The sequence below is a fragment of the Gavialis gangeticus genome, unplaced genomic scaffold (assembly GCF_001723915.1).
Source record: "Gavialis gangeticus isolate Ggan-Ray unplaced genomic scaffold, GavGan_comp1, whole genome shotgun sequence".
Taxonomy (NCBI): domain Eukaryota; kingdom Metazoa; phylum Chordata; order Crocodylia; family Gavialidae; genus Gavialis; species Gavialis gangeticus.
Genome location: NW_017729022.1, coordinates 113,677,583 through 113,702,070, shown reverse-complemented (window position 1 = coordinate 113,702,070; position 24,488 = coordinate 113,677,583). Strand labels below are relative to the sequence as shown.

Below are 24,488 nucleotides of genomic sequence, written 5' to 3'. Positions count from 1 at the left end.
GCCCCTCACATAGCAGAGGGCAGCAAAGATCATCTCCCCCCCACTCTGGCAGGAGCAGTGAGTCCAGGGTTTTCTTGGGAGGGGGGATTCTTAAAGGGCCGGAGCCGCGGCAGGCAGGGCAGCCATGGGAGGGGGGGCTGGGGGAGCAGTGGGGGTTGGAGGTCTTGTGCAGAGCTCCCCATGAAATGTGGGGCAGTGGGGAGCAGCAGGGATTGCCCCTCACCTGGCAGCGCCCACTGAGTCAGGGCTTTTTTTTTAATAAATGTGGGAGCTGGGGTGGACAGGTCAGCCATTGCCGGGCTGGCTGATTTGGAGATTCGGCAGGAGCCAAATCAAGTCGGGACAGTGATTAGAATCACCGAATCTAATCACTGTCCCCCGAATCAGCCAAATCACACAGGCCTAGTATTTAGCCCATACTTTATCTATTCAAATCCATTCCCTGTGAACATGAACAATATTAACTTTAAATTAATTGTTCCAGTAGACAGTCTTACCAATAAGTGTATCTTCTGAAATATACACAGAAACCAAATCCAAAACTGGTTGTGAATATGATGAAAGAGAATTTACTTTCATTTTTTTATTTAAAAAAAAAATGGAGTTATTTTTAAAAAGCATGATTTAGCTTAACTAAGAGTTATGCCAAGAAGTCAGACTGAATGATTATAATGGTATGGATTGGTCTTCAAAGCATTTTCGCCCTGCAATTTTATGAAACTCAGTTTATTGTGAAATGTCTGGGTGTTTCTGCCATCGATTTTATGAAAGTAATGGGAGTCCCTGGAAGAGCTTTGTAACATCATGTTTCATCTGTATTTTCATGGCCCCACTTAACAGTGGTACTTTACACAGGTAAATCAAAATACATTTAATCCAATTTCTTATGTCTTATAGCATGGCAATGTAATTTCCAGAGAGATTTTACAATTCATTTTTATTTCTCAGCATAAAAGATACTGCTAGCAACGAAGAGGCAACTGGTGCCAATGGGCTAGAAGCTTAAAAAGGCATCAAGGCACTGATCCTTTTCCTTCAGGCAAGCTACTACAATGCTGCTGTGCAAGAGATTCCTTACAGAAATTTCCCCTGTAGCAGACACCTCATTGAACCAGGAAAATGCCTTTGCTCTTCAAATCAAGTCTTAGGAAAAGAGTGTATTTCACCAAATGGTTCTCAACAAGCAGCCACAAAAATATTGTTCATAGGACATTTTCCCAAGGATATCCTGAAGAGGGTTAATTAGGATTAACCTTGTCCTTTATGAGCTGGTACATTAATCTTAGTTACTTGGGCTGCCTTATAAAGAAAAGCACCCCAGACAGGCTCCTTTCACCATTATTTGGGGTTATACTACAGGCAAATTAATGGAAGATGCATACAACTTAATGGGGATGTAACAGAAAGGGGCAGAAAATAGGTTTAAAAAAATTCCCCCCTTCCCTTTAAACCTGATCAGGGTTTTTCAGGAAATTAAACACTGAGACTATTACATGCAGATAGAAAACAGATGATCATACACATAGAAATACTACAGCAGATTCTACAGCTAGACAGCAAAGACATATGCAAACAATCAATACAGCATTTCTGCAAAGAACCTTTTATGTTTTTAATACTTAACACTTCATAACAGGTCCTAATAGGCAGGATGAAAAGAAGGCAGTACAAAATGCAACTTGTCGAATGAATATTTTTCCAGGCATTAATACTTTCAGGCCCTCTTTTCCCTATCCCCACATTATCCAATCTGTTCTCACAGACAGCCTAGCTGTTAGACTTCTAACTGGAAGTTTGTTTAGCTTTTTAACTAGGTAAACTCTGCGGCTGCATTTAGAGCCTATAGTTATGCTCCATTCATTTAGCCAGAATAGGCTAGTATAAATGTGGTATAGACAATGTTATGATACAGAAAAGTGCAGATCTGCTTGAACAAGAGATGGTTATTAAAGAAGACAACTATAAAAGAAGACAGGTTTCCACACAATTTGCATCCCAGCTTTGTCTCTTTTGTTTACCAAAGAGCATAACCTAAATGATAACATATATGGCATCCAGAGACATCTAGTGGCTGGAATAACTACATTACAAAAAACAGCTGCTCAGGAAAGTCAAGTTTTTCTACTCTTCTTTGATACAGCCCTGGCAGCTAATCGATCATTGCAAATTAGTACACAAGATTAGTTTCAAATGCAAATCATAACCACTACACAAGAAGTTGATTTCTTGGTAATCATACTTCTGAAAACTATGGGAACAGTTTTAACATTAATGCTATAATGAATAGCATTTTCCTTTTTTTCCTTCATACATCGCAGCGTGGAAAAAAGCTGGGTAAAAATATTTATGAATCGACTTACTACTCATCAAGAATATGTGCTAAGAGTATTAGGAATCAAATCACACTTCAGGTTTTCTATTATTTTCTTCTCTTCTTCCCTCCCTTTCCCCCCCCCCCATTCTCCCCACTTCATTTCCTATCAGTTCTCTTATATGTGACAATGCTTCAATACAAACACCCAAGAGGGAAAAAAAATAAACATTAAGGTACAAAATGGAACATAGATTATTATAACACTTGAATGCTATAGTTCATTTCTAGTAGGCAGAATACACATTTTGCAAACACCAAAGATAGTACATTCAGTTTCGTATTTGTGTTCATTTTTCGTATGTAGAGATTACAGCTTAGTGAACAGTTCATAATCACTTATCTTACAGACAGAACTTTTTCGTGTTGTGATTACTTGCAAAGAATTTACTTTTCCAACAAAATGTGTTCAAAAGATAAAATTTCATGCTACCATGTTTTAGCCTACAGCTAATTCATCTATGTCATCACTTACTTGTGGCAGGGCATTGCTCGCTTAAGTCACATAACAATTTTTGCTTCCTGACTGCTTGAATGACATTTTTCTAAACAGGAAAAGGGAAATCCAAGGAATTTCAAGATGGCCAGCTGCATCAAACTAAATTTGCCCTAACTATTGCCAAATGTTATGTTAACATTCTTGCAAACAAACTATCAATCATATGAAAGGAAGTACTTTGAAAAGGGGTTGCAAATACCAATTAAAAGAATTTGTGGTCATAGTCCTTCAAATGAGCATCACCAAGTAGTTCTGAGCAGAGCTCCTCCAGCCTTACTTTAGATTATTCAAAATCCACCACAATACTATTTATGTAAAGTATCCTACCTTTCTGTCATTCATCTCATCCTTTTGGCCTTCATATCCACCCTAGAAAAATAATCAAATTGGTAACTGCTGGATGAAATGAAAAAATGTAATAAAACAAAATATTTAGCACAATGGCTTTGCTCAGCAATTTTTCACTATCACTTGGTTATTTCTACTTTTCAGTTACAGCCAGAATATATTTTATTTAAGAATCTCCCTTACTTTAATTATGTCAGATACACTGGGAGATATTTTGCCTTTCCCCACATAGTAACCATTCGTGGCTATGCAGCATATTATAATAATATTAGAGAAACACATTTAGATAGCATATACATACATCATGAAGAGGATATGCTGCATCGTAGATGTGTTTTGCGATTAATGTGGTAATACCTAAAGAGAAACAAATTAATATTGTCAATAGCTATAATGGGGATAGGAATAGATTGTATTATTTAATTTTATTCAGCTAAACAGAGGCTGAGAAATATTACTGGAAATGGTCAAATGAATACCACATATTTTAAATGTAACAAATAGAAATCAATGCAGAATTTCGATATGGGTCACCCTTAAATCAATCTTAAGTTTGCAGGAAAAACATCCTTCCACTCCAAGAGAAACATAAGTTTAAAATAACTTCATAGGCAGGGATCCAGGTTTTCCATCTCCCATGGGGAAATGGAGAAAACCACAGATTTTACCCTTTACCAGAGGAAAACATGGATTTCTCATTTTACCAGAGAAACCTGCAGATTTCACAGTTTTGCAAAGAGCTCTTTGCAGGCTGGCAGAGTTCCCTGGCAGCCGATCTCGCTGACCTGGGGGGTGGGGTAGCTGAGCTCTGCTCTGCTCCACTGCAGCAACCGCTGCCTCCTTCCAGGGGCAGGGGGCTGTGGACCTGGGTCCTTGGCCCCATAGCCTTGGCAGCTGGGGGGGCCCTTCCAATAGGGCTGGGGATGGCTAGGGGCTGTGAGTGGAGGGCAAGGGGCACCAGCAGGGCTGTGGGTGGTGGGGGAGTGAGGGGCATAAACAGGGCCAGGGGGCTGTGGGAAGGGAGTGAAGGGCACCAGCAGGGCTGGGGGGGCTGAGGGGCATTAGGGGCCTTTAATTTTTCCGAGAAATTGCAATTTTTTATCAGGAAAAACCAGGATCCCTGCTCATAGGGCACATCCCCACAAGCAGAAACATACGTTTCCCCAGGACTGGCCCCAGCAGCCTTACCTTACCTGGAAACCTGGAGGCTTCCTGGGGCTGTAGTGATGGCAATCCAGAGCCTAGCCAGCAGCCAAAGTGCGGCTCTGGCCAGCCAGGCTCCGATTTTGGGTGGTGCACACTGCAGCCATATGCAAGGCCCTTCTTTTCATTGGTGTAATTCTTTTTGACACTGGGATCTCCCAGGGTCAGAAAAACCTGTCATGCTGCAAATTAGCAATGCAACAAATGCATGCACATGCAATGTGCGGCAGCACAGATAAGTTAGCAGTGTCACAAACTGCACATGTGCGCTTGTCTGGGAGCACCCATATAGTCACAGAGAAGTAGGGCTGAAAGGGACCTCCAGAGGTCATCTAGTCCAACCACCTGCCATCCTAAAGTGAATTCATAAAGTAGACCAAACAAGCAAATCTCATCAACCGTAGATCCCCCTCAATACTCCAAAAACTAAGTGGAAATAGTCCCATTAAATGCTATGAATAATCATAACTCTTCGTACCATGGGATCTAGTGAAGGAAGAGACAGTGAGGACAAATACCAGGTCCTATTTTTCCTTCTCGGTTTAGAATAGTGATTTCCAAAGTGTTCCACAGAACCTTAGGGTCATCAGGGGGTTTGCGAGCAGACTAGGGATTATGGTGGAACAGGCTGGCAGGGGATGCACTGCCATTGCTGGACCTGTTTGCCTGACTCCATGTCAGTTCACATGGCCCATGGAGCCTGAGTTCTGAGTTTTGAAGCAGCAGACAATTTCTGAAAGGATTTCTGTGATTTTAGGCAGTTTGAAAACCACTGATTTAGAACAAACCTGCCATGCCCTTAGGAAGAAAAAAATCAATTTTTGCAGACCAATGGGTCTACATTGGTGTTGCAAAAGAACAGAAAGAATTAACTTTGGGTGCTCAAATTCTAGTCCATGGGTCAAATGTGGCCCGCAAAGCCATTGCATCTTTGGGGCTCCCCATGGGGCAAGAACTTTGGTGGTGGGGAAGCAGTGGCCATTAATACTGTCACCCTTCCCTCATCAAATTTCCAAACCCCAAGCCCCACACTGGCAGTTTCAATTGGGCAATACCCCTGCCCTGCATCTGGATTGGGGCTGAGCCACACCACTTGCTCCTAGATTTGGCCAGGTTGGGGCCAAGCCATGCCCCCTTTTCTCTATGGGGGCAGGTTGGGGCCACGCCATAAACCATTTATCTCTTCAGGGCCAAACCACATCCCCTTTCCCCACAGGGCCAGATTGGGACTGGGCCATGCATCTCCCCACACCATGGGTCAAGCCATGCCCCCTTTCTCCCCAGGGGATGGGTTGCAGCTGAGCTGCCCCTTGCCCCCTCCATGTAGCTGAATAGTGCCCACCTGCAGGATTCAGCCCCTGGATGGATGGGACACTGTCCATCCGGCCCGCTGAGGAAAAAGGTTGAGCACCACTGCTTTACATCAACAAATTAAAATTATTCTGGAAAGTGTCAGCAACATCCCTTAAACCATTTTTGGTGTCAATCAGGTATTACTAATACATATTCTTCCACATACAAATAATAATCTGACCATTAATTGAACTAAAATTAATGGAAAAATTTCAAACTTGTAATGTTTAAACAACTCCTCTAGAGGATGTAGAAAGTGTGCTCAGTATAGCTTTTAAAATGTTTAAAATTAAGTTAGAAAAAATAGCATTTCTTTAAACATTTTATTGCACACAACATGTACTAACCTAAATAGCAAACTTTTACAACTAAATAAACTGGGCAGCTTTTTAGTGCTAAATGTTGTTATTACTCTTACCTCTCATCTGTAATACACATACATAAGATCTGAGAAACTACCTGCAAATATTAGCAGCTTTGCTGCCATTGCCCATCGCAAGGCAGGGAAACAATGAAACCAAAAAAAAAAGACAGAACAAGGTTGCTTAAGAAATTTGCTGAGCCACTAATCTATGGTGCTCTTGAGACCATTACTTAAATTGAAGCAGCAGCTAATCAATGGTAACCACTGAAATTTCTAATCTCTATGCAGTAATCAAGGGAGACAGTCTCAGAGCAGAAGTTCCTAGCTAAAAGTGCTGTTGAAATGGGTAGAAACTGAGATCAAATAGATTAGTATTGTCAATAATTGTTGCTATGGGATACTGGAGCAAGGGACAAAACTATGCATGAGGAAAGAGTATCATTCATATACAGTACAAAATAAAAACTAGTGAATAAGCATTTTGAACAGACTTCCTCTGCTGAAATTGGATGCTTAGTTGAGATACCTTTTCAACAAACAGCTGAAGGGACTGAAGGGGAGGTCAGGAGGTCCCAGCTGGCCTGGCAAGAGAAAGAGGGACCAGAAGAATAGAGGACCTGGGGCCCAGGGGGAGACAGCCTGAGCCCATTGAAGGGTGGAGCACTGGAAATTGTATGAATTTCTCAGGTTGTTGCTTAAGACAAAAGGATGTTTGCTGCGTGTGTTGCCTTTGATAAAAGATGTGTTTTTTCCAGCATTCAAAAGTTTGACCTGAGTGGGGTTTGATAGTAGCCTTTAACTACCTAAAGGATAGTTACAAAGAGGATAGAGCTAGACTGTTCTCAGTGGTGACAGATGTCAGGACAAGGAGCAATGGTCTCAAGTTGCAGCAAGGGAAGTTTAGGTTGGATATTAGGAAAACCTTTCTCACTATGACAGTGGTGAAACACTGGAATGGGTTACCTAGCAAGGTGGTGGAATCTCCATCCTTGGAGGATTTTAAAGCCTGGCTCAAAAAAGCCCTGGCTGAAATGATCTAGTTAGGGATGATCCTGTCTTGAGTAGGGAGTTGGACTACATGGCCTCCTGAGCTCCCTTCCAACACTAATTTTCTATTATTCTAAGATGGGACCTTGTAAAGCCCCATAGAAGTGTGCCCTCTTGGAGGCAGGAGAAATTATTTAAGGCCCCCTTCTGAATACACTCCCAGGCACTGGACTTTCTCCCTAGTACCTTGTCCCTCCTGGACTCAAGTTCCCTCTCTCTGGAGCCCAGGCCTTTCTCTTCCAAGGCCAGCTTCTGGCCCTATGGCTCCACCCCTCAATGGGCTCAGGCTCTCTGCCCCTGGACCCCAGGCCCCCTATTCTTCTGGCTCCTCTCTCTCTTGCTGGGCCAGTTGGGACCTCCTGACCTCCCCTTCAGTCCCTTCCACAGCCACAGCCTGCTTCTGTGTGTTGAGAAGGTTCATTTCTGTGCCCTTGATAAGGTTTCTTTGAAGTACTGCCAGCTTTCCTTGACTCCTTTCTCCCTTAGACAGGCCTCCCAGGGGATCCTGCCCATCAGTTCCCTAAGTGAGTCAAAGTCTGCTTTTCTGAAGTATAGGGTCCTTACTCTGCTGTTTCCCTTTTTACCTTTCCTTGGAATCCTAAACTCAGTCCTCTCATGGTCACTGCTGAACAGATTGCCATCCACTACCACATTCCCCACCAATTCTTCCGTTTGTTTCTTCTCTCATATTTCTCAGATCTTATTAAAAATTAACATCAGGATATGAACAGAATTTGGGATGATATGTGGTCTGAGGTGTATTTAGCATGCTGATGACCTTTAGCTTTATTTATTCATTTCATCCAACCCAGACCATGTAGCCCAATTTTTGCTTGAATTGAGGATGAAGATTTTCTACCTGAACCTCAATTTCAAGAAACCTGAGGTGGTAGTGGTTGATTGGGGGAACAAAACATAGGATAAGAGTTATAGCCTTCCTTTCCTACTTAGTAAGCATAGTGTGCTTTTTTGCTGTCTGGACTTACCATCTAGCATTTAAGTTAAACTCCAGGGTGAGACTGTGTGATCAAATTGAAGCAAGGACTAGACAACTTTTCTATATTCTATCATGAGAATACTATGAAAGTGTTTTGCACATGTGCACTTGCACTGTCATTTGTGACCACACCATTCCAATGTGCTATATACAGTACCACTGAGAAAATATATTTCACTGATTAGCAAAACTTGTGTAATAACGCAGTTTGAAGAGGACCAAAACTTATGTTGAATTGGATCAAATCCAATAAAGAGCAATGGCAACAAAAAAAAAAGGAAAGAAGGAGAGGTCAAAAATGGTTTGCTTCCACATTTTAATCAAATATTTAGTTTTAAAAATGCATATTACTTCATTTTGACACTTTAAAATAGATGTTTTTACTTTTCATTTCAAATACCATATTTACTTGAATATAAGATGATCCTGAATATAAGACCAACCCCCAATAATTAGATTCTATATATATGGAAAATTTATACATTTGTTAGAATTCTCCAGGTGTTCTCAGAGTATTATCTTGAATTCATCGTCCTCCCATTGCTACAGCAAGTAAAATAAATATGGGGAGTCAGGTAGCACCCTAACTCTCCTCCACTGACTTTTCAACCTTTCCTTACAGTCAGACCCTGATCTTCCTGAGCACATGGAAGTGAAAAACAAAACTTGCATATAGGGAAACTATTACAGGTACTCATAGTATTAGTTCAGCCAGAGTTGACAAAGTTTACCCTCTTTGAAACTACTGAAAGTTTTAGCACAGGTACTCCATTAACACACTTTTAAGCAGCACTTTTGTACCTATCTATATGTAGTACAAACTATACGTTATATTAGACCAAAGCCAAAAGGCTCATGTTTTACTATATATAATGAATTGGGCTGGACCCCAGAGAGTTAACAGTGTTTCGAGCCATGGTCACCCCATAGCACAGCACTGCTCAATATGGGTGTACTCTAGATACCACCCACAAAGGATCCATGTGCTAATTAGCCCCAAACTCATGACTGGAACTGAGTGTTCTCATCATAAGTCCAGGGATGTTCCAAAAATTAATATGCAGATGAAGTATAGGGCAACCTGGCCTTCCCTCTTCCTCATGGAATCACTAATCATATATTGACAGGCTGAGAGAGGGGGCAATAGAGGGATTCTAGGTAAACTGTATGGGCCCCTTTTGGTGATGTTTGACAGATATTTAAGGCTGGAGAAGAAACAGGAATAATTGGAAATGGGAAATAAAGGTGCAGCTTAGCTGTGGGAGTGAAGTAAAAATATATTCAATGTAGTGGCTCACCATGACTTGAAAGAAAGACAGTCAGTGCTCAGAGGGACTGCACTAGCATACATTTTATTTAGATGAGCTGCAGTAACTTATTGTGTTCGTTTCAAGTGCGATGAACAAATAGAGATTAAAAAAAACTAGGGAATGCTTTTCTGGGAAAATTCTGAGTGGGAAGAGGAGGGATAGGGGAAATAACAGAATGGGTTGGGAGGAAACTGATGAAAGCATGACATGTACTGCCATTTGAAGAGACACAGGTGGTAAGGGAAGCCGGTTGGGTGATTATAGGAGAACCGGTATAGAAATGTTAATATGATGTGAAATAAAAGGCAAGGCTGATGGCTTAAAATGGATAAATCAGGGGAGGGGGATGTACCTTGTTGAGGCTGTATGTAAACAAGAGTTAAATGATGCCAGAGGATAAGCAGCACATAGATGGATAAAAAAGTGGATGTCAAAGGATGTAAACAAGGAGATTCTATGTTAGTCTGGGGAAATGTTTTATGTAAAGTGATGTAAACTGTTTTCTTTTTAATGTAGTCAGGGGAAGATTTTTATTTTAATTTTTAAAAAAAAGTTTCCCATCTGCATATTTAACCCATATGGGTCATGTGTTTTATAGTCATGCTCACTGTTTGCTGCATTTAATCAATTTTATAATTGTTTTCCATCACTAAACACATGTTGCTTTTGGCACCAGTTTAACAATAGACAATGTATTTAATGAAGTTTCCTTATATGTCATCATAAGACAAGGGGATTTTTTCCCCATGCTGATTGGGAGGAAAAACCTCATCTTGTATTCAAGTAAATACAGTAAATAACTTTATTAAAAGTTAACCAAAAATAAAAGGAGAAAAAAGGTAAAGAAAAGGTTTTCTAACCCCCAAACCAAATAAAACATTTTGTTTTGGGGTTAGCTGAATGCTTGCGTTGACCCCAAAGTTTTTTTTTAATTTTAGTGGAAAATCCTATTTTCATTTCATTTTGATCCACATTGGTCTTTTATTCCACTTTTTCACTTCAGTCAGCAAACCAAAAAACCATCATTTGCCCAACTTAATGATAAAAGGCCTAATTTTTAATCCACCTGGAAACTAGAAAAAGTTGCTTCTTTGGTAATACATATCCCTGTGAATATACTACATCAGCACTATGTGATCAGTACTGAGAGCATTTTTATACATGCAAGTGCTGCAGCGCCCAGTGCTGCAACACTTCCAGAAGTGTAAGTAGTGAAATTCGCACCAGCGCTGAGAAAATGGCAGCGGCGCACTTATGAACTAAAACACATCAGAGGTGCTTTCATTCAAAAGGGCACCACCGCCATTTTCTGTGTGCTGATGCTTAGACAACTGCACATGGCACAGCATAGTACGCATCAGCTTGCATGTGAAGCAGACTCGATTAATCAACTATACTCCAAAGCAGTGGATCTCTGACGCATCATGAGATGAAAATCTATGTGTATAAATGCCCTGAGTGTGTATGGGTTTCAAACTCAGTGGGGTGAGGAATTTTGCAAACAAGATGTTGGATGAACATTGCTATGGTGATGTCAATATGTGGGGCAGAAATAGGTAGAAGAGAAAGGACAGGCACAAGTCTCTACTGGCTCTAGACTACAAGGTTTACAGTAGCAGGAGGGAAAGGGGCTCTTTAAAGAGCCTCAGGTGGCACACAAATACAGTTTTACACATAATACTGTAAGAAGCACAATGCTTCCTAACCCTAACCCTTCCCTTGTTATCGATTCAGGGAGAAGGGGGGCACCAAATAAATCATCACAGGGATCCTGGTTTTTTCAGTTTAAAAATAGCAAATTCTGTGATAAAACTGCTAGAATTCTCTGATTAAAACCCCAAATTCACATTGTTCTGTGATTAAAATGAAATGCCATTATGCATATGAGTTGAACAATGTTTTATTCATATATTTATCATTTTAAAGCCATTTGGAAGCCTACCAGTGCCTCAATCATTGTAATAAAATAAATTCTAAATACCTATATATTCTGGCATTTGATTTGGGGTTTTTTTATCATGGAAAAATCAGAGCTCTCCCTGCCTCCATCACCCACCGTGACATGGGTCCACCTATGGTCGTCCTTACCCCGCCCTGCTCCTTTGAGGTGCTAAGCAGCCCTGATATGCCAGTGCCCTGCCCTTGCCCCTCACTCCTAAGCCACAGCCTCTCCAGCCCTACCAGTACCCATCACTACCAATCTACAGTCCCCTGCCCCTGCTGGTGCCCCTCACTCCCAACCCACAGCCCCCCACCCCCTCAGCCCTGTTGGTGTCCCTCACTCGTGACCCTCAGCCCTCTCTCACCCCCAGCCCTGCCGGAGGGGGCCCCCAGCTTCCAAGGCTATGGGACCAGGGCCGGGCCCCATAGTCCCCTGCCCCTCACCCTCAATATCACCTTAGCCTCAGCTGCCAGACTGTGGGAGGTGGTGGCTGTTGTGGCCAGAGCAGGGCATGGAGACCAGCTCTCCCCACTTCTTCCCCCATGGGTGGCATGACTGGGAGCAGAGCCCATGGAAAGTGGGGGAGGATGTGGGCTGCCTAATGCAAGTTTAGGGCTCCCTGCCCTGTTGCCCTCACCCCAGGGGCATCCTCAGCCCAGCAGGAGTGACCTAGCATGGGAGGGTGGGGAGGCTCAGTGCTGTCACTGCCACCAGACCAGTTCCCCCTTCTGGGCCACACAGTCCCACCCTGGGTCCCATGCACTGCCCCAGCTGGGCAGCACCCCCAGCCCCAGTCCTAGCCCCCTCCCTCCCTCCCTTATTGTGGGGGCCTCAGTCTGCCCCCCCACCACCACCACACAGACTCGTCTACAGAGAGCTGCAGGAGCTTCTCTCCACACTGCCTGGCTGTGACATGCATATGTACATGGCACCCCCTGCATCCTGCTCCCCCCAACCCCAAGCAGCCCCTTGCAGGCTGGAACCCTGCCAGCCTGCAAGGGAAAATGCGGTGTTTCCCATATTTTCCCCTTTAAAGGAGAAAATCCACATTTTTCCATGGTGAACAGAAAACCCAAATCCCTGATCATCAGCCATACTTCCTGCAACATCTCTCTCTTACTTGGAACACCATAATTAGAATATGAATTCTGGTCAACTTGTGAAAGCTTTGTGCTTATAGCACCCTGTGCCAGTGCACTGTAGAACAGCAGAATGCCAAACTCAGCAAGGCTATATGGGCCATTGATATTTAAGGAGTTTTGCATACAATCATCATAAATGAATGCATGAACATAAAGAAAACATAGCAAGCAGCTTTACTATGCCTTCTTGTGAAATGCAAACTTGAACATATACTTCTTCCAAAGTTCCTCAGTCCCAAATGATGCTACTTTTTCCATCACACCCTATAGTCTCTGCTGAGCAGACATTCCCCTTGTTGATGACCTGTGTAATACTTTTTGGAGGTGGGTTAATTCAGGCAAAATCTCTCTTTCTTGTGATCAGGACAAAATTTAAACACCCAGAACTCTAAAAATAAAATGACATGTTTCTAACCATATGTGCTATCTAGTATCAAACAGAACAGATATTTAAGTCATATAATTAGCTATGCAATTTACAGAAATCATTTTTAAACTTACAATGATTGAAACAAACCTAAAAATCTACACTAATGGGTTTTATTTTTTGATGTTACTCATAATGGCAAGAAAAATCTAACATTTTTTTTAAAATGAAATATAGGACTCCTCACCTATGTTAATTTACAAAATAAAGTTATATAAAAAATTAAAGCAATGTTTACAAAGGTTTGCCAAATAAAATGCACACCAAAGGTTAAAGGCAAACTCCTATTGCCTGTCTGCACTGTGGGCCACTGTGCACACTGTGGTGTTCGCTTACACAAGAGAAGAATGAGAGCCAGTTTTTCATCAATTTACAGACTTATAAACAGTAATTCCACTGAAGTCATTGCAGCCCATGAAAACCAATGGAGTTAACTCTGGAGTAAATGCCTTGCATGTGAAAGAACAACAACCAACCCCATAATCTTTATTGTGCAAAGGATTTTTTTTAAGGCTAACGAACCAGAAAAACAAACCTCCTGGACAAATTTGTGTGCTTAACTAATGCATTATGTAACTCCATGGAGATCAAAGTTGTTTCTTGGGGTATAAGTCAACCACACTTGTGACTGCACTATAGCCATTTCTGCTCTAGATAGATTTATATACACAATAAAAAAACATAATTGTTCAACACACTCATCTTTTTCTCTCCAGCTGATGAGTCTTTAAATTACTTTTCCTTCCCATCATTGTTCACTTCATGTAAGTAAAGTACAGTACTGTAATTTTAGGGATGATTTTATTTTTAAGTAAACGTACTTAGTTCTTTCTCTAATTAATGCAAAAAGCTTTGGTACCTGCTTATGGTCCATTACACATATATTCATTATGCTAAAGGGTTAAAATAATATTCTTTAAATATTTCCTGCAAATGGGTAATTCTTTCTTACCCATACTGTTTTTGGCCTTTGCACTTGTGCGCTTTAAAATTTCTCGTACCTACAGAAAGAAAAAATAATGATGTAACCAGCTTATCTTTGCTAAAGTGCCAATGCAAGCCATAGAACAATTAATAAAAATAAGATAGGTTTCTGTAGCTGATTTCTAGCAATATTTACCTAAATGGCATGTTTTATTCTTGCATAAATACATATAATTTAGGGCCATTACATTTACATTTTCAAGTAAATGGGAAATGCTTACTAATCAAAGGAAGTTACATGTATGAACAATACACTAAGTAACTTATTAAACCATATGTTTCTAAGAAAAATTTCTAAAGAAGACACAATTTATAGCATCAAAATATCTGCCTATATTCTCTTTTGATGTAAACAGGAGCAGCTCCATTGACTTTGACAGAGTGGTGAATCGTGCAAATTCATGCCAGTTTGGTCGTACTGGCTTTTGTTTACTGTTTCCAGTTATGCAAGTTTAGGATCTGGACCTCAGACTTAGATAATTGTATCCACAAGAACTCCTAAGAGAGCACGTCTACACATACCAGTAGGCAGGTGGGCCGGGAGGTCAGCCTGCCAGCCTGGAGTGCCCCAACCTGGCTCAACATGCTGTGGAGGGGCTGGCAGGTTCACAAGGGTGCTCCAGCACAGGGCTAACCAGCAGGCAGCCCCTGCATTGAAGCACCCCCATTCCCCAGCCAGCCATGTCAGTACATGTGAGGTGCTGTGGAGTAAAAAAGTCTACAGCAGGATATTGGGATAATACTTTTATTTACACGTACTACCCTGCTGGGGAGTTTATTAGTTTCCTGTGGCCTAATCAGGGAATAATAGCTAATTAGTCTACTCTACAGTAAACATCTCGTATAGACATGCCTGTAGAGAACTAATATTTGGCTAAATCCTGCTACCTTTAATAAGAATAGCAGGCCCATTCGTTTCATGCAGACTTCTCAAGAAGTTGTACTTACTTTTGGTAACTTTCCCATTACTTTGACCTTATTTGGAACTTGGGTAGTTGGCTGTATATTAGAGCAAATGTTCTTTGTATTAGGAATCTAAAAAGCCTAGAAATACTATACTATAGAGGGACAGATTCTCAGCTGCTGTAAATTAGTAGTGGCACTGAAGCCAATGGAGATGTGGCTGTTGATACAGGCTGGGGATCTGTCCCTCAGTCTGTAGGCGATATCCTGGTTACTGACATCAATGTAAATCCAGATTTAGCTGTAAAGACCTAAACTTAATTGCAAGTTTACACTAATGTAACAAGAGTAGAATCTGGCTCTGTATTTCAGCTATCGGTTTGTTTATCACATATTTAACTATGCACATTTGGAAGGACAAAAATATTACAACACTATACATGTGAATATGACATATTTTCCCAAGAAATTAAGAGGCAAATTGTTTGTTTACAAACCACCTCTACCTGTGGCACTTGCTTGCACTTTTCTGTTGCTATGAGACATAAAGCAAACAGTGATGAAACAAGCAAAGGGAGCCAAGTGCATTCACTGGTGAAGCAGATGCCATCAAGCACAAAAGGATCTATCAATGATAATGCTGCATGTTTACTTACAATTCGACTGCGGGTAGCATTGTCAAAAAACGTGTCTTTGTCTTTAATGTTGTACCTTAAAAGTGGAGAGACAAAGACGACCAATTATACATTCACAAATGCTCTGAGAAAATTGGATTGTACAACAATTTGGTTTAGTATCCATCTGAAATGTGTACAACAGGATCTTTGTTAGCTGAGCATTCAGATAAAAATTTTTAAAAAACCCAGCCGCTTAAACAGAACAACGGTGAGACAGGAATGTATGAAATAACAGATGTATGGATACTTTAATGTAGCCCCCTTATTTTACCATAATCTTTCTGATTTCTATGTAAATTTTAATGCATCAGGAAGACTATGTATTATGCAGGTTAGAAGGTATCATTGGCAGAGTTAAGAAAAAAACAGTAGCCAAATGTAAATTAATTTTAGGTAAGGAAAATGAAATGTAAATTATAATGTAATAATGCAAATTAAATCTCAGTGACTGTGCTTTTTTTAAACCTACTTACTCATGCTTACCTGCACGTATATGTAAAATATTCTACATCGGTGTAACTGCATCAAGAGACTTAGAGAAGGTTCCTTTTAGAGTGGAAGATGGCATATCTTTCACTATCTTTTCAGCTGCTTTTCTTAAGACATTCCTCTCTTTTATAAATTATACCAATTCACCCTCTGTTATATTGAGTCACAGTTTCCAATGTGGGGTAAAAGGGGAATGCCCAAGTTACATAACATTTATCTGGACTGAGCAAGCACTCTACGGAGTCTGATTCTCCTATCACTTATACCAGCATAGCCCCACTGCTTTTAATGAAACGCTTCCTAAATTGCACACATTTGAATAGGCCAGAGGAAAATCAGGCTCCGTGTTTGAAAGGTGAAAGGAACCCAGAAGATGTTGTAATGAGGGGAAGCAATGGTGAAAATTAGTGAATACAGGGTATGGACCAATGATACATGTACACTGGTAATATTATTTACCACTGTAATTTATACCAGGTGGTCAGTGCACTGACCTATAGCTATCCTAGGGCAGCTGCATGCAGTAGGGGCTTTTACAGCACCTCTCCACTAAGTGACAGGGGAGCAGGTAATAATTGCCTGCTTGCCTTGAATGAACAGAAAAATGGATAACAGATGACACCAACATCTACGTAGCTATACCCCTGCTTTTTCCTGGGTTAATTTTACACCAGATTTAAGTAAGGTACAATAACATGGAGCTGTATGTCATCTGCCTGCTCCATTTTTAACGCCAGTGTGAATGCATTATGTGTCAAGGCTCTTAGATTCCTCTCCAACTTACCAACATTTTGGCAAAGTGTAGATAGCAAGGTAAACATGGGTGACAATAGCAATGAAGACATGGCAACGCAGACTTTAGCATGTGCTAGCAACTAAGTTGTGTACAAAAAGTTCCTGGAGAATTTGTACTCTGATTGCCAATCCCTGCCACCACATCTTCATTAGAATTCTTCATCATGTTATCTAGATTAAGCTAGCAGCCAGACATACTTATACAATATAAGATGACCTTCACTTTGCCAGAAAGGATCCCCTAAGGGGAAACCTGCTTTCAGATCTAGACACGCAACTTTCATTTACATCCAAGCACATACAGGGGTGGCTCCCAGATTTTACAGAAGGAGCACAGGAGCACTGTGATGGGTACTGCAGGGGTGAGAGCACCTCCCACTCCCAGCTCCCTCCCCCCTCCTCCCCCACCACCAGTGGGGTGGGCAGACTGTGCCATGGGAGCAACAGCAGGGGGCTTTTTTAATTCTCAGAGAGGTTAAAAATCCCCATCCTTCCCTTACTTTCCCTTCCATGCTCAAAGGCATGCCCTCTTCTCTCCCCTCACATTTCCCCTTCCCTCACCTATTGTGCTAGTGCCCTCACTGTCCTAGAGGCAAGGCGATTTAGTGTCCTGCCCCAGCCATGCTGCTTAGGAGCTGCGCTCAGCCTGGGAGAGTGGCAGCAGCAGCAGCAGTGGGCAAGATCCCCATCCCTGCCTACTTCCCACAAATGTTGCCTGCCAGGTCAGGAGCAAGCAAGGGGAGGAGAAACCTGCCTGCTCCCCTCTGCCTGCTATCCCAGGCTCATCCCATCCCCAGCACAGCCCAGCTAGAGTGGGACACAAGCCCCCTTTCCCCAGGACAGCAGGAACAGTGGGGACACTGGTAGTGGCAGATGGGGGAAGGGAGGATGGGAGGGGTGGGGAAGAGAGAGGAGGGGGGTCATGCTTCTGAGGATGAAGGGAAAGGGAGATGGGGTTTCTTACATTCTTCAGGACCTAAACAAGTCCCTGGCTGTTGCTCCTGGCACATGGTCAGAAGGGTGAGGTGCAGCCGCACCACCATACACCCTGTAGTTCCATCCCAGCCTGACTACATGCATCACAGAGGACATCAGAATGCAGCCAAAACAAAAGATATGGACTTGAAGCCCCAAAGTTCACCTCAGGAAACAAAACATGTGATATGCCAAGAGGTATCTGAATATAATTCAAATGCTAAAGTACAGACTTTGGGTTAGGAAGAAAATAGCCAAGAGCATTTTACAGTCAACTTAAACGAAGTTTGCATCTTAAAATACTCACAAATATATTTTCTCTCTGGAAAAGGGATACGACAGACTTTTCATATTGGTGGCATTTTGTTGTGGCACCTTGGGCTGCAAAGGTTCTGTAAATTTGTTCCAAATACCAGAGAGCTTCTCGAGACATCCTGCTTCTTCTTTTATTTCATATATCTACAACAAATAAAATTAACATTAGCAAGTGACCTTCACAATGTCAATTTCACTTAAAAATGTCAAATGGGCTGGATTCTGTCAATGGTTGAAATCTAGAGCTAAAGTCAGGGTAGTCTCTCAAGAAAATATATCACCATTGAAGAGATCAGATTGTGCCCCTATGACATTTCCAAAGTTCTGAGGTGTACCGCCAGGTTTGTGTGGGGGCGTGTATGTGAATCTCGGCAGCAACTGGAACCACCCTCTACTTCAGCCACTTTCATTCCCCTCCCTTCACTTCAGCCACTGTTGCCACTTCCCTGCCAGCAATTTTCCTCATTGGCAACTGCTGCTGCCTCAACCTGTGGCCCATGAAACCTGCGCGAACAGCTCAACATCTAACACAGGGGTAGGCAATGTTTTTTGTCCGGCGTGCCGAAAAAAGCACAATGTCTACCTTGTGCCGGAGAGCCAGCATGCCAGAAAAGCAAAGTGGGGGGAGGGGGTACATGGCAGGATGCACTGCATATTAGTATATGTAATAATCATAAATGTTGCCTTTGTTGTTGTGTATTCCTTTTTTGTTGAGCATGTTGCAATGCCAGAGAGAGAAAAAAGAGACAAATAAGAGAAAGAGGAGAGAGAAAGAGAGAGAAAGAGAAAGAGAGAAAGAAAAAGGAGAGCAGAGAGAGAACCAGACACACGCACACACCCACAGAGAACCACGTGTACAAACATATAGAACCAGAACACACGCAGAACAGACATGCACACAAACATCCAGAACCAGACACATGTGTGTGCACACAGACTCACAAAGCCAGACAAACTCACAGAACTACTTACGCGGGTGCACAGAGCTGGGCTCCTGGGCCACTAGACAAAGTCCAACCCAAAATGACCTGGTCCCACCAGAGTCCCTGCGCTTCCCCAAGGAACCAGCCCCCGGGCTGCAGCGCAGCTGGCTAAGCCTGGAGCCTGCCCATCAGCTCAACCACCCACCCACCCCACACAGCTAAGCTCACAAAAGGTGCAGTGCTCCTGGCAAGGGGCAGCACCAGCCTCATCATGGGAGGGGGTGGGCTGGGCTGGAGCTGGGTTTGGAGTGGGTGAGAGTCAGGTGGGCTCAGCTGCAAGCCCTGCTGCAAGCAGTCTGGCCTCCATGGTTGGCGGCAGCTACCAGAGCCTGGGCCAGCTGCTCCAGGCTCCAGCATCAGCTCCATACCAGCGGATGCACGCACGCCTCAGAGCGGACAGTGGGTATAGAGCCTGAGGCAGCACAGCCCTCCAACTGTCCACTCTCAGGTGCACATACAGTTGCTACCAGTATGGAGCTGATGCCAGGGCTGTGGAGCCTGGTGCAGCTGTTTGCAGCCTGCCTGCTGCTTGCTGCAGCTGCCCAGAGCCCAGGCTGGCTACAAACACCTGCGCCAGGCTCTGGAGTCCAGTCATCAGCTCTGTGCTGGCAGCAGAGAAGAGGTCGGGGTTCCACTGCCTCAGGCTGCTCCCCCACCATCCGCTCCGAGGCGCCCATGCACCCACCGGTATGGAGCTAATGCCGGAGCCTGGAGCAGATGTTTGCAGCCTCCTGGTTGCAATGGGCCCAGGCTCTGGGTAGCTCCAGCCAACCACAGTCTGCCTACAGCAGGGCTTGCAGCCGCCCAGCCCCTGCTGGGAGCAGCCCAGGCTTCGTGGCTGGCAGCATCTGCCTAAGAGCCTAGGCTGGCGGTGCCATGCTGAGCAAAATGGCCTTGCGTGCCATGCTTGGCACACATGCCAGGGGTTACTGACCCCTGATCTAACATTATGTCCTTGTCTGAGCTCAATGGCCTATCAGCATGGTTCTTGCTGGGGCTCTGTATTATTTATTCTTGTCTTGCCACGTTCTAGACATTCCAGATTTGCCTAGGAATTCTTCCAAGCAAAGCTCACCATTTTTTCCTTTCAAATTACTTCCATTTATGTATATGATTTTCCAACTGCAATTGTATTTTAATTTTATTTTTTGCCTCCTATTCATTTTGATGATTGAGTCACATATACATGATTGACTAATACTATGGATTGCACCATGTAAAAACTGAGCTTATTTAGGGTGCAGTTTAACTGTAATATGTGTATATGGAAGAGGCCAAATATTTGTGTGTATGTACATAGCCTGTGTAATGTGAAGTAATTGTATTCAATAAACATACATACTAGAATGGGCCATAGGAAGATATTTTATAGTACGTGCTATCTTGTTTAGATCATAAGGTAATTCTGAATACAAGTTAACTCCATATTTTTAATTTTAGGAACTTTAAGTTTTGTCCTCATATTTGACAATATTCTAGAACAATATGCTTACAATATCTGCAACAGATGATATGGTGAAAAGGTCAGGGGCTCAATTATATGCCAAATCTGCGTATAAGTGCAATCTTCATCATTCTTTTTGAAGGGAAAAAAGTGTTAAAGCAGAACAACATTATATTTATGGTCCATTCCAGCTGGTTTTAGAGATGCCTAAATGGGACATAGGTGAAAGGTGGTATCTCAGATCCAAAGACTGTTCCAGTTTGACCCTGTTCCACAAGTCACAAAACACAGTAGGCTTTGAAATTTGGGCAACCCTCTGTTTGGACAACAAACTTGCACAGGCACCTGTGCTTGAGCACATTTAGAAGCTATTCAGTTTCATCACTCAGAGCAATGGTTTTCAACCTGTGGTCCATGGACCCCTGAGGGTCCACAGGCTATGTCTAAGGGGTCTGCAAAAGATTACTATGATCAATCAAAAGTATGTGAATATCCACACTTACAATTGAAAGGGGTCCGCACCTCCATTAAACATTTCCAAAGGGGTCTGTACCTCCAGTCAAAATTGTTTAGGGGTCCACAAATGAAAAAAGGTTGAAAACCACTGACTGAGAGGCTTCATTCCCACATATGGTCTCTCGTGGTCCCGTATGGCGGGGGAAAGATATTGAAGTGTCCAGAAACTCTTGATGTGCCAGGCATGTTCTGAGCACGCCTAACTGGCATTGACAGCCATTAAATTCAGCATTGAATTTAGCTAAAACACACCAGTGGTGGTGGTAGCCAGAAGGAGAAAGATTAAAAGGGAGCATGACTCAGTAGCTTAGTGGTTATGACAGTATACAGGGAGGAATGATTTCTCTGTTTCACTCCCTTCTGCCAAAGTTATTTCTGTTTTTAACCAAGGAGTGTCTCATGGAAAATGTGTACAGAGTTCCCTTCTATTAAGCAATCCTTAATTAGGGAAAAAAAAAAGACAAATCCTGGAAGCATGTGCTGAAATGTAGGACTTCCCCTCCCAAAGGAGTGCCATAATCAATAGGCTCCTTCTCACTTGCTCTCTTTCTGGTCCCATGACTTAAATTCTTTGCTGTCCCCAGTGGTCCAGTATCAACTGGCAGGGTAAAAAGTGTCTCTCTTGACCAGACTGCTGTTCATCTGAGAAGGCACAAGATGTAGTTTTGAATACCCTGAGGCTGAGAAAGACCTGGACCCCAAGTCCCCAGTTTCCACCATGCAAGTCAACTGGGGATGCATAAGTCTCTGCAGAGAGCAACATACACACGTACATGAGCACATGCACACACACACACCCACAAACCACTCCCCCACCACACACACGCACACACACACTTAACTATCTCCAGGTTCTTCCAAACATTAGTTCGCCCCTTGCCCTACCTCTCTTTATCCACTCTATAAAGAGGCCTAAGTGCCTTGTAGGTGAGAGGGTAAGACAGATATGCAGCTCTATTTTGAGTTGCCATCTACCCCCCACCAGCGGCCGTCCATTCTTTACTGTTGTCCCTATAGCACAGCCTTCTAATCCTCTCTCATGGGCATGGAGAACCAAGTCCTTCTGATCACTCCATATGCCTAACCCTGAAAAGAATTGGATCACATTGCAGAGAGCATCTTGTTCTCCCCATTGCCTGTACAGCAATCGTAGGCACCTATGTGTGGCCAGTTCAGAGTGTTTGCTCAGACTGAGGTGGCTAGGTTTTAAGTGCTGGGATGCCTAAATGTAGCTGCATCTGAAAACAAAACTGAATCTTGGCCCTTGATCCTCCAGACTGATCACTAAAGCATTCTGTAGGGATGCACATTTATTATTGTAATTGTTTATGTCTAGTGTATTAACACATTGGAATGCCATTAGGTTGGATGCTATTAGATTGGCAAGCCTTTGTGTTCGTCAGTGTGCATACACATGGCAAGAAAACAGTCCTTACCCCCACCCCCCCACCCCAAAACTTTGAATTTTGCTATCCCTGTCTTTTTACTGACTGGTCTATTTGCCATTCACCTCACATGGAAATGACCTAGTATGCATTAATTTAATGCAGTCTTTGAAGCATCTATATCAGTGGCTGTATGTGAGTAGCTGTACTAAGGTCAAGGGCACTATATAAAAAAGCTCCGCTAGGAACTTGCACCAAGGCAGGAGATATTTCTGTCAACCCACTGGATCAGGTGAGCCAATTAATCCCACAAAAAAGGATTTGATTCCCTGAAAGAGGGATAAGAAGGGCCAGCACAGAAGGAAACAGCAAAAAAACCCCACAAAAAACAACCAAAAAAACAAACTAAGAAAGCAGCTTAGGTTGAAGGATTATTTTGGTTGTTATTGTTGACATTAACATTAAAACCAAGTGTCAAGCACAAGGTGAGTTTTGGACACTTTGCACTGTGTGTAAGTGTATGTGTATTTATGCTGGTGTCATATTTGCTAAGGTGGAAACTGTTTGTGACAATTCACACTTTACCATCAGCCTGGTGACATTCAGCGAGCAAGTAAAAAGAAATGAAGTCATGCAATTTAATTGGATGAGCTGGCCACAACGCATTCATAGAAATCTTGGCCAGGCCCTGTCAATTTAATTGGGTTTAAGCGTTTTCATTCCTTGCAGCTTGGCACATTCCTATTTGTCTTAAATGTGCTTGTCTCTGTAGACCCAGTTAGTTGGTACACGGGCAAGAAGCGAAGAGCGAGGTTTACAAATGGGTTTTGCTGTTGCCCTGGAAACCGTTTCTGTCAACGTTTGTCAAGGCTGATGGGTGGGTCTACAGCAGAATTTGTTTGCTTATCTGGGCTGGGAGCAACATGGGAGAATGCTAAAATAGTAAGTTTGCTGATTTGCATTAAATTGGACCTTTTTCTGTGAAGACACAAGCACAGGAGTGGTCCTGTTTATATCCAATTTGTTTACACAAGAACTGTGAAGCAGGTTAAATACTCATATACTAACAAGAAAAGTTAAAAATCTAGACCTGGGTCTTAAAAATATCCAGTGATTTTAACACTTACATTTTAAAAGTGCACATTACCAACAGCTGCTTCTAAAGGACATCTGCAAATTCTAGACTTTCTTCTTTAAGTAGCAGCTAATGCATTAGATAAACTAAGTATATTAATTTCTTTGCACCCTCTTTAAGAAAGGTACATGGGTCACATCTATATCTACTTTGCAGATAATAATGTAGTCTATTCACATTCAGTGTTATTATCATTAAAAACAAATGTTTTACCAGAAGCAAATGTACACATATAGTCAAATTCGCTGAAAAAGAAAATTCCATACAATGAGTGGACTTTGTCTCGGGAGCTCTGGTAAGACTGGCAATCTGTTCTTTGAAATCACCTTATCTTATTTACCCATTAAACAATCTTGTATTGAAACCCTTTTTTTTTCTTTTTGGCTGGAAAGTTGGGTGTTAGACTAAATGAAGAATTTCACAAAAAGGATCTGATTCCTTAAAGTTTCCATCCTTGAGCTTTCTGACAAAAAAAACCCAAGCAAACAAACAAAAACCAATCTAGCCCACAGGCTGTATATTTAATACCTGTGGCTTTAATAGACCTCAGATGAACAGAACAATGGCTTAGGCTACAACCTAGATGAAAACAAGCCTTTCCAGTCTGCCTGGAGAATGCTAGGATCCTAAGGACTGGAAAACCTCCAGGAGGTGACAAAGAGACAGAAGTCAGAACAGGAGTTTGAAAACATTAAGGAATAGAAAGTTGCGGGGGAGGGAAATCTCAGAAGGACTCAAAGTGTCTGGGGGCCCCAGACAGAAGCTGTACCCAGTATTGTGTCAGAAAAGCCTAAACCAGAGACTGGAGCCTAATCGGTAAAAAAAGGTTGCTTAGCAGTACCACAGGTTTTACACAGTAATCCAAACACAGGAACTGGAGAGAG

At 42.5% G+C, this 24,488-nt stretch overlaps 1 protein-coding gene across 1 annotated transcript in view; it reads right to left on the bottom strand.

The window, feature by feature from the left end:
• The window catches only part of ANO2 (anoctamin 2), a 403,174-nt gene that overhangs the window by 311,887 nt on the left and 66,799 nt on the right, over positions 1 to 24,488 (bottom strand). The window contains exons 8-12 of the mRNA XM_019515999.1: positions 18,134 to 18,285; positions 15,547 to 15,601; positions 13,956 to 14,004; positions 3,520 to 3,575; positions 3,198 to 3,239 (exon numbers count right to left, since the gene is read on the bottom strand). Coding sequence (XP_019371544.1) covers positions 3,198 to 3,239; positions 3,520 to 3,575; positions 13,956 to 14,004; positions 15,547 to 15,601; positions 18,134 to 18,285 — 354 coding nt within the window. The remainder of the gene's footprint in view (positions 1 to 3,197; positions 3,240 to 3,519; positions 3,576 to 13,955; positions 14,005 to 15,546; positions 15,602 to 18,133; positions 18,286 to 24,488) is intronic.